At 46.8% G+C, this 10,453-nt stretch overlaps 1 protein-coding gene across 2 annotated transcripts; it reads right to left on the reverse strand.

Annotated features, from left to right (window-relative positions):
* Positions 1 to 456: 456 nt before the first annotated feature.
* On the reverse strand, positions 457 to 4,539 carry LOC311229977 (uncharacterized protein). Of its 2 annotated transcripts, none has more exons than XM_084316090.1 (3): positions 4,416 to 4,539; positions 2,735 to 2,884; positions 457 to 2,284 (listed from the first exon to the last, which is right to left on the reverse strand). In XM_084316090.1, the coding sequence occupies exons 2-3, from the start codon at positions 2,880 to 2,882 to the stop codon at positions 804 to 806; spliced, it is 1,629 nt and encodes a 542-aa protein (XP_084172216.1). In that variant the 5' UTR covers positions 2,883 to 2,884; positions 4,416 to 4,539; the 3' UTR covers positions 457 to 803. The 2 variants fall into 2 exon arrangements, with proteins under 2 accessions (XP_084172216.1, XP_084172215.1); XM_084316089.1 differs by having other exon boundaries at positions 2,735 to 2,905; positions 4,416 to 4,449.
* Between the last annotated feature and the right edge of the window lie 5,914 nt (positions 4,540 to 10,453).

Consider the following 10,453-nt stretch of genomic DNA (forward strand, 5'->3'; position numbering starts at 1 on the left):
TGGTGTTGCAGAGTGATATCAGTGTCGCTATGTTCCAGTACAACTTTACTCTTCATGCATCAGCTCAGTGTGTGTAGAATTGTTCTGATATGTGAAGATGGTATGCCGCAGTTCATGTGTGTGTGCATGTTTGAGTGTATGTCCAATTTCTCCAGTTATAGATCTCAATTTAATAAGACTGTTTAGAATCGCTTGAAATTGATTCTGTAATCCAGTACAAGTAGGAATACATATATTTTGGTCATCCGGTCCCTTAAATATTGATGGGACTCTGTAGCTAAATCTGTGGCACAGTTTCATGTCAACTTTATTTATTTATCGTATTAATTACTGAGTGGTTCATTTAATGCTTTTGAATCACTGGTTGATGTACTAGGATTATAATTTTTTACCAGGATTAGGCTAAATCTCTCTGGGGGGGGGGGGGGGGGGGGGGGGGCGGACTAGTTTTATAACTCATTGTACTGTGTCAAAATGTTATAAAAATAAGGGGGAAAAGTCAGCCTTCAGACAGTCTACTTTTACCAGGTTTTAGAGTCTGTGTTTCTGGGCGAACACGCCTCAACCTGCCTTCTCAGCACCTTTCAGCAGCTTGCCATGGATTACTCTGCACATTATGAGCGGCTGCTCACAGTTGGTTGTCTACACTCTATTAAACCACTATTGACAGGTAGACCAGCTGTCTGCATACATGCAATATTAATCGGATGATCCAGCCACATGGTAGCCACCAAATCCCTCTGCCACACCAACCCAGCTCAATCCAGTCCTTATGTCTCACTAACTTAGTTTGAACACAAGTGTTATGTGTTGAGAGTCAGGCCCCTCTCTTGCCTTTGCTGTGGGGACGGGAAAGACTTGAACCCCAACTCCAGCACGATCTCTATAGTTTGGATCAGCAGGATGTTCACACTGAGGTTCAGAGGCAGCACGCACACACAGAGCACTCCCACCAGTCCTGTCATTACATTCACCCTGAGGCAGGGAAAGCCCCACCGTCGCCACCCGCACTGGCGGCTTCTGCATGGCGGCTCTATGTCTTCCTCCGTGATATACGCCAGAGGTACACCTCTCTTTGTCCCTTTGTGCTCCTGTCCTCCCCGGCCCACAGACGAAAGCTCCAGGGAAGGGAGGCCAATGTCCCCATGGTGATGCGGCGACATCTGCACGCCGTTCCAGGAACACCACCTGTGAACGGGGCAGCTGTTCCCTGTTGTCTGTGGGTCAACAACAGATTGCGACGGGGACGTCCCAGGGTCTGTGGCCTTGGACGGCACAGCCTGCGTCAGGACGGGAGCTTGTCCACCGCCGTTGCCCACGCTGTGTCTCTCCCTGTGTGTCCCAGTGGAAGGGTCTGTCTGCGTGAGGGCCAGGTGTCTGTCTGTCTGTGTGGCGGCCAGGTGTCTGTCTGTCTGTGTGGCGGCCAGGTGTCTGTCTGTCTGTGTGGCGGCCAGGTGTCTGTCTGTCTGTGTGGTGGCCAGGTGTCTGTCTGTCTGTGTGGCGGCCAGGTGTCTGTCTGTCTGTGTGGCGGCCAGGTGTCTGTCTGTCTGTGTGGCGGCCAGGTGTCTGTCTGTCTGTGTGGTGGCCAGGTGTCTGTCTGTCTGTGTGGCGGCCAGGTGTCTGTCTGTCTGTGTGGCGGCCAGGTGTCTGTCTGTCTGTGTGGCGGCCAGGTGTCTGTCTGTCTGTGTGGCGGCCAGGTGTCTGTCTGTCTGTGTGGCGGCCAGGTGTCTGTCTGTCTGTGTTGTGGCCAGGTGTCGCCTGTGCAGGCCCATGCTCACGGTCAGGAGTACCAGGAGGCAGACCACCGCCAGGCCCCAGCACGGCTCCATCGTGTCGGGCATGATCCCGGTGAGCAGGGTGGGCAGGCACGCCACGAGGGAGTGGGTGTTGTGTATACAGGCAGCAGCCCACCGCTCCTCCAGCCCAAACCCTCCGCGGAGGCCCGAGAGGACCCACACCGACAGGCAGCAGAGGTAGCCAACGGCATGGTAGCAGCTCCACCCTTTGGCTCGATCTCTGTCCTCGTCCTCGTCCTCCGTCTCCAGAACCACAGAACACAGGCTCAGAACGTCTTTAGGCCCTTCTTCATTCACCTCGCGACTAACGTCATCCTGGGGCCACTGCAGCCTCAGCACGGTCTCTACTGCTATCAGAGGAGTGGTCAACAGCAGAACTCCCTCGTACGCACGGCTGAGGAAGAGGAGGAAGCGCAGGGCAATGACATCACTGGAGAGGGACAGCTGCGGTAGCCAGGATGCAGCAAGCCACAAGGAAACTAGACATGCTGGGGGGGACACAGACGCACACATGCAATAAGAGTCAATGAGAAGAAGTTAGTATGATAGGATCACTGGATAGTTCAGTAACACTTTAGGAGGCACATAATATTTGATATTGATATATTGATTAAGTCGTTTGTAGCTAATGAGCAAATAGATGTTCAAGCGGGGGAATGAAAGTTATTCAACTGATAGCTGACTTTTAGAATTAGAAGTGAGCAGGTAGAAAATGGGGGTTTGAGACTTAAAAGGAGACTTCTTTACTGAATGTGTCACTGGCAAGCAAAGTAGGATCTATTCTGGAAGGATTTCCCTGCACTAAGACATCAGGTCCAAGACTTGAGTAACTGCTTGTTAACCAGTGATCACAGTTCCTTGTGAGTTCCCCAGTGTTTAATCATTGTTATTGTGCCCCCTAAATGACATTGTTACTGATGTTCTGTACGGACACTTACCGGTAACTATGAAGTCGGTGAAGATGAGCAGGCAACAGCAACAGAAGGTGACGGGGCTGAGCGAACCAGGAACCAAAGGCAGGAAGAGGAGACTACAGGCCTGTTTACATACACACAAGACAGCAGCTCCCTCCAACACGCCCTCCATGGCTGAGACAAAAACAACACAAACTGAGCACAAAGAATATCACCGTAATGTCCGTCAAAAGTCATTCTTTCTGTCTTCGACTGCCCCAGGAGAGGGGAGTTTCTGCTGTCTTCTACTGCCCTAGAAGAGGGGAGTTTCTGCTGTCTTCTACTGCCCTAGGAGAGAGGGGTTTCTGCTGTCTTACACTGCCCTAGGAGAGAGGGGTTTCTGCTGTCTTCTACTGCCCCAGGGGAGTGGACCTTCTGGAATGTGTAGAACGTACATCTAACAGTAAGCCGCTCGGGTCAAATTGTTTAGTTTTTGGAGCATGCTATGAGAAGAAATAACTGTCTATCTTTTTGAGTCATACTACCCCCCACCCCCAGACACTACATTGGTGGAATGAGGCGGTCAGCTAACTTATACATTTATTTATTTATTTATTAATAAATTATACTCCTATAATGATTCTAGTTATGTTCCCCATGTGAATATTAAGTGTTTCCAAATCATGTTTTGAAGAACAGCGCCTTCAAAGTTACACATGTTAATACCCTGGAATAACACTAGTTACTATGTTAATATTCTGAAGGTACCAATAGTACATAGGCTGCAGATTGACAACACATAATTGTTTTAGGAAAATATAAAGGGGGGGAAGGGTAGAAATTTGGACAAAAACATAACTTATCTGTAAATGACCCGTTGCGACTTGTGACTTGATATAATAGAGCAAGTCATACATTTCCCTGTTTGGAATTTGACCTATATGATCATTGTTATTGTATGTGAGCCAAATGTCATATGTAGGCCAAATTCCTACCTTGCTCTATCATTTCCAGTCCAAGTCATAACAGGTCATTTACAGATATTGTAACTCATGTTTGAATATTGATCATCCTACATTCAGTGTGTTGAAATCCAAATGGTTTTGGCCCATGGCTGCTAATCAATATTGTCTGTGTGTACGATAGGAATGGACCCTGGACTTCACAGCAGCCTCACAGTTCTTGGCCCCTCAAATATTGATACACTAAGTAGTAATCATGTAGATCATTCATCAACAATTTGCTACACTGCATATTGTCAAACCAGCACACCAAAAACACAAAGGACATATGCAAACTCTGGTACAAATTAGTCGTGTGTGTGTGTGTGTGTGTGTGTGTGTGTGTGTGTGTGTGTGTGTGTGTGTGTGTGTGTGTGTGTGTGTGTGTGTGTGTGTGTGTGTGTGTGTGTGTGTGTGTGTGTGTGTGTGTGTGTGTGTGTGTGTGTGTGTGTGTGTGTGTGTGTGTGTGTTGTGTGTTGTGTGTGTGTGTGTGTGGCTTCTGGTCCTATGACTTACTCTTTCATAAGGTTAAAGTCATTATGCAAACCCAAAACGACAACACACTCGCTGACATAGTATAGAACGGGTTCAACCTGCAAAGCACTTTTACAAACAGCTCCATATTATCACATGATGAAAGTGGTGCATCGGAATTACATGCCAATCCACGTAGAGAGTTGACTCTACAGTGAAGTTGCCTTGGAAGCATTGAGTCAGTTCCTTACCTTACAGGAGCCTCCGTAGCAGCGTGTCAGTGTGGAGCCTCAGAGAGAGTTCATCCCCTTCCCTCACCTTCCCTTAGCCCCTCCCCTCTCTGGGGGATAATGACTTGTCTCTCCCTGTCTCTCCTCTCTCCGCACCTGGTCTGTGTGCAAGTAGTGTGAGAGCACATGTGCATCTCAGAGGGTGTGGCAGTGTTTGTTCAGATCAGTACAAAACCAGTTGAGCAACTAACCAACAGGCAGCGGGTGGTGAAATGTGTGTGTGTGTGTGTGTGTGTGTGTGTGTGTGTGTGTGTGTGTGTGTGTGTGTGTGTGTGTGTGTGTGTGTGTGTGTGTGTGTGTGTGTGTGTGTGTGTGTGTGTGTGTGTGTGTGTGTGTGTGTGTGTGTGTGTGTGTGTGTGTGTGTGTGTGTGTGTGTGTGTGTGTGTGTGTGTGTGTGTGTGAGTGAGAGTGCCTGCCTGTATCTGCCAGGTCTCTTGAAATACTGACCGCATTTACAATGTTTATGGCCCTTGCCTGTGTGTACATTTTGTGTACATAAACACATCATTAAAACATGTGTGTATGTGTGTGAAGGGTTATGCACCGGTGTGTGAAGACACCAGGGGCTAGATCCACAAAGAATGGATTGCACGGTGCTAGTTGCACCCTACTTACAATTCATTATAAATTGAAAATGGGGGACCCTGGTGTAAACAAGACGAAAGTCTTTCTCTGGTCTGCATCCCCTTAACAATTGTGTTAATAATTGTATTATTCTACAATCTGTTAATAAAAGTTTCAATCAATCAAATTTGATTGATTGAAAATCAAAGGCCTTTTGTAGGTCCAGCATGACCATGCCGCAGTATTTGCCGCGTCCAGCCGTCCACCTCTTGTTTGATGTGGTCGTTCAAATAGAGAAGGCATGTGTCAGTGGAGTGGGATGTTCTGAAGCCAGATTGGAATTCGTAGATTCGATTTTTTCCCAAAGGTACTTTTCGACCTGTTCGTAGACTATTTTTTCCATGACTTTCGAGATGGAGGTAAGAATAGAAACAGGGCGGTAGTTGCCTGGGTCTAATTTGCTACCCTTTTTGTGCAGGGGGGGTCACTCTCGCAATTTTGAAGTCCTTGGGGACGTGTCCCTGGTTTATGGAGAGGTTTATTATGTGTGTGATGACTGGGGTGATGGCGACTGCTGAGTCTCTGAGGAATTTGGAGGGGATGTTGTCATGGCCAGTGGCCTTGTTACGTTGGAGGGCACTCAGTTTTTTTGAGTACCTCATCTGTTGTTACCATTTCGAGTTTGAAGTCATCTTTGTTTTGGTTTTTGTAGTATACTATGTGTTCTACCCCAAAATGCCTTTTGTGGGATTTGATTTGATTTGATTTGATTACAGATCCCCATTAGCTGGTGCCATGGCAACCAGCTAGTCTTCCTGGGGTCCACACAAAAAAACATACAAAAACAATTTTTGCAAAACAGAATTATTAAAAGTCAGTACTCAACATACAATACACAATGAAACTAACGATTAAGATGGCTAAAATTACATGCAAGCAAAGAAACAGAGGGTACTGTAGTTTATTAACACTTTAATCGCCGAAAACGCTGGAACTCGTCTTTCCCCGCCATGCTCATTCTGCCGAAGACGCCGTAACTCGTCTTTGATATCAATATTTCAAAAATCTGTGATCAAAATCATATTTCTCCTCCGGGGACCTGAGATATACTGCTGATTTCCTCTCAACTCTCTAACGGTTCAAGAGCGCCATCTGGTGGCCGATCGGCAGATCGCCCAAACAGCAAACCGGAAACAGGAAACTGGTGCTCATCCAAATTCGGTACGACCACTCGCTATAGCTCCCGGGACTCCATCTTGACACACTGGATAATCGATCGCTCACCCTAACTCAATAAACAACATGATTTGGACGTATATACTATTATACAACCTGGAAATGGATCCGGTATTTATCCATCCCATAATAGAAAAAATTCTGTTCCACGCTCATCCCCCAACGGCGCGAGGAAGCCACGGTGATTCACGGTGAAGCCACGGTGATTCAGCGTTATTTTCTAACGTGTTCCATATAAACTGCTCTGATGATCATATGACCCACACTAGATGAATGATATAACGTTGCCCACGGAATTATAAACGACCCCCCGCCCATCCGGTCAACATCAGATGATACGTAGTAACTTCTAGAAGTACCTCCAGTTGAAATTTTTTATCTGGCACCGATCGCTACCAAACTGTATTTGATCATCAATATAATGCATTTGGGGCTATAAATCAAGTTCTGGAGAAAGCTGCAGAAAATGATAAAAACATACTTATACTTTAGACCGTATTTTAGTATGAATATGTGAATGAAAAAGTATAACGTTGCTACACCCTGAACAATAGATATAGGACATTGAATGGGCCATAATAATGTCAATTTAGCAATAGAATTAAAAAAGTTATAGCCCTGCAAAGAAGGGGATCTTCTCCATAGACAAATAGAGCTGGCTAGGGATGGTAAATTATGAATTTAACCATGGCGATCAAAGTGTTAACCAGTGTTGTGGCTATGTTTGTAAAGAATATGTTTAGGTATTTGGCCACATCCAGTTTGTCTGTGATGAGTGTTTTCTGTCTTTATGTTTGTTTGTAAATCTGGTTTTTAGTGTTTTGCTGCAGCCTAGTTGGTTGTTGAGTAATTTCCAAAGTTTGCGGGGTTTGTTTTTGTTTTCCTCAGTTTTGTCATTGATGAAATTTTATTTTTTTGGTTTTGATCATGGTTTTTATGTCATTTCTTAGTCTGTTTCTTTGAATTTTTTGTTCAACCACGTGGGCTTGGAGTTCACTGTTTGAGCTTTTGGTAAGCTTTGTTTGACTTTTATGAAGTTCCGAGCATTTTTTGTCTCTGGTTTTCATAGCGGTCAGTATTTCAGTGTGCATCCATGGTGGTTCTTTTTTTTTGATCCACTTTTTCTCCCATTTTCTATATTTTCTCCCATCCCAATTTCGTATCATCCAATTCAACCCTCCCCTGTCACGAACGCTGTTTCTTGCCTCCCACAAGCCGGCTGCAATGTGGACTAAGTCATACATAGCACAAGTCCCCTCCGGTACTTGAGGTAACAGCAGTCGCATCTTTTCACCTGCGCAGCTCGATCTCTGTGTCGAGGAGTAACGCGTGGGAGGCTCACGCTGCCCCCGACACTTCCTGATTCTACTGCGCAGGCGCACCAACCGACGTGTAGGAGTCGCTGTCCACAACGCCCGATCCCCACCCATCAGTTTCCCACCCCCTAATACGGCCAATGTGTATTAGTATGAACGACCAGCTAAACTGAAAGCAATGTGGAGCGCTGGGCTCGCCTGTTCGCATTCGTGGCGAGCGCCTTGCCCACTACGCCACGTAGCCGCCCCATCCATGGTGGTTCTTACGGGTGCCATGTTGTTAAGTATTGTTGTGAATTTGGTTTTGAATCCAAGCCATGTTTCTTCAACTAGTGTACCACTGAGCTCATCTGACCAGTCCATGCTCTCCAGTTCTTGGTTAAAGGCCTCTCTAGAGTAGGTTTTGAGGTCCCTAGATGTGACTGTTTTGTGACAGCCAGCCTTTTGTTTTAGCTTTTTGCGGGTACAGAATATCATGTAATGATCACTTAACCCGCATGCTATCACCCCTTTGTTGGAGATCATGGACTTGTCAGAGGTCAGAATTAGATCAATGGTAGTTTGTGTTGAATCACATACTCTTGTGGGTTGGGTGATTAGCTGGCTAAAACCGTGCAGATCACAAAACCTACCGAAGGCCTTGAAGACGGGTGCTTCTTTACGTAGCATATCTGTGTTCCAGATAGTAGCCTAACTGAAACAAGGTAACCCAGGTAGTAGCTGTGACGACCCTCCCCCACATTGTGTTGGCTTCCTCTGCTCTAGCTGGCAGAGCAGAGCTGGGGAAGGCTCGTCAGGCTAATTGGGGCACACCTGGGCCGGTGTGTCCCAGGCAAGATATTAGAGAGAGGCTGCCTCTGGTCTCTGGCGAACTCCCCACATATTTGGTTCCTTTGATTTGGTTCTTTGGTTTTGCACTTACAACAAAGGTTATCCTATAACCCTAGTTACATGAGTTCTTGCGAGCGTTCTGCTCTATGGGAATTAACCTCATAACTAATTTATCACTGAAAACTTTCGCTACATGCACCCATCCTTTGCATGGCCACGCCCATTTCCGCTTATGGATATAAGCGAGGGGCGTGACCGTGCTTCGTCCTTCCCGAGTCTTGACCTTCATTCGGAAGACAGTCAGGGGTCCTCAGTGAGTGAGAGCAGAACGCTTGCAAGAACTCATGTAACTAGGGTTATAGGATAACCTTCGTTACATTTCGTTCCTTGCTTTGCGTTCTGCTCTATGGGACACAGGAATGAATGAATGAATGAATGAATGAATGAATGAATGAATGAATGAATGAATGAATGAAATGAATGAAGCCGGAGCAGGATGTGGAGAGTCCGACAAATGCACCCGCTGAGGTCCCCTTACAACCATCAGAACACCGGGGAGGGTCCGGGACAGGACACTGACCATGCGAAAAAGGACCAGCACCCAAAAGACGCACAAGGTGAGTAGACCGCGGGACAGAAGAAAACTCTCTGAGGAGGAGGCTCTGAAAAACTCCTGAGGAGGCTCTCTCACCAAGGGGGAGGCTCCGAAAACTCCCTGAGGAGGCTCTGAAACTCCCTGAGGAGGAGGCTGCGAAGCTCTCCGAGGAGGCTCCCCCCCCATAATCCCGTGGGGTCAGCTGGCATACCGGGGAGACAACCACTCCAAAAGAGGAGGTTGATCCCTTAACCCAGGCCGACAGGTAACTAGAGCAAAGCTCGACCTGTGCCGGGAGGACTGTGAACTACTCCTTCCTTAGGCGCTTAAGGAAGTTTAACGTGAGTCAGAAGATCCTCAAGAACTTCTACTCATGCACAATAGAGAGCATCCTGACTGGCAATATCACCTCCTGGTTTGGGAATAGCACTGCACAAGACCATAGCAGACTACAGAGAGTGGCCCGTTCAGCCGAACGCACAATTGGAGGTGGGCTTCCCACTCTCCAAGACATTTACAACAAGCGGTGCATGGGTAAGGCTAAGAGAATAATCAAAGACTCCAACCACCCAAACAACTGCCTCTTTGAACTGCTGCGGTCAGGCATGCGATACCGGAGTCTCATGGCAAGCACAGAGACTCAGAAGGAGCTTCTATCCCCAGGCCATCAGGATGCACAATGAACAATGAACAATAACAAACCATCAATACACCCACAGCACACACATCCACACGCACACACTCACTTTAAATAAACAACACACTGTAGCACCCACTTTACCACTTTAGACACTAACACACTTTACACATTATATTTATATTATTGGTAAGGAAATTGCACATCAATCTCATTCCTTATTGCACCTCATTGCACAAGGTGGCACCACAAGCTAAGCTATACCTCACCATTTCTACACTGTATATACTGTGCATACTGTATATAGGTATACTGAAAATGTTTGTTGTTTACACTTGTTTACATACTTGACTTTCTTGGCTTTCTATTTTATACTTATTTTATAACATCTTGTTATTATCTAGCACACTCTCAGGAGCAAAACAGAAAGAAGCATTTCATGCAAAGTATTCTGTATTTCTGTATGACAACTAATAAAGAAACTTGAAACTTGAGGAGCGCCTAGAGGGGCTGACTGTAAAAACAGTACCCCGACATCCCACCTGCCGAGCGGGGGGAGGGGAGGGTGTTCGGCATGCCGTGCACAATGTCACAATCTCGTGGGGTCATAATCTCGCAGGGTTGCGGTCCCGGACAGTAAACCTACCCTGCCACGAACCCTGACCCCGCCAGTCTATTAATCCCGCGGGTCGGGTTCAGAGAAAGAGTTTGACACAATTGGCAAACGTCATAAAACATGCAGGGGCATACTCTTGTGGGGTCGGGGCCGAACCCGGACTCTGCCAGAGAGTTGACTCCGCTATCGGCATACCGGGGAGAC

Source organism: Notolepis coatsorum (assembly GCF_963971535.1).
Source record: "Notolepis coatsorum genome assembly, chromosome: 6".
NCBI classification, from domain to species: domain Eukaryota; kingdom Metazoa; phylum Chordata; class Actinopteri; order Aulopiformes; family Paralepididae; genus Notolepis; species Notolepis coatsorum.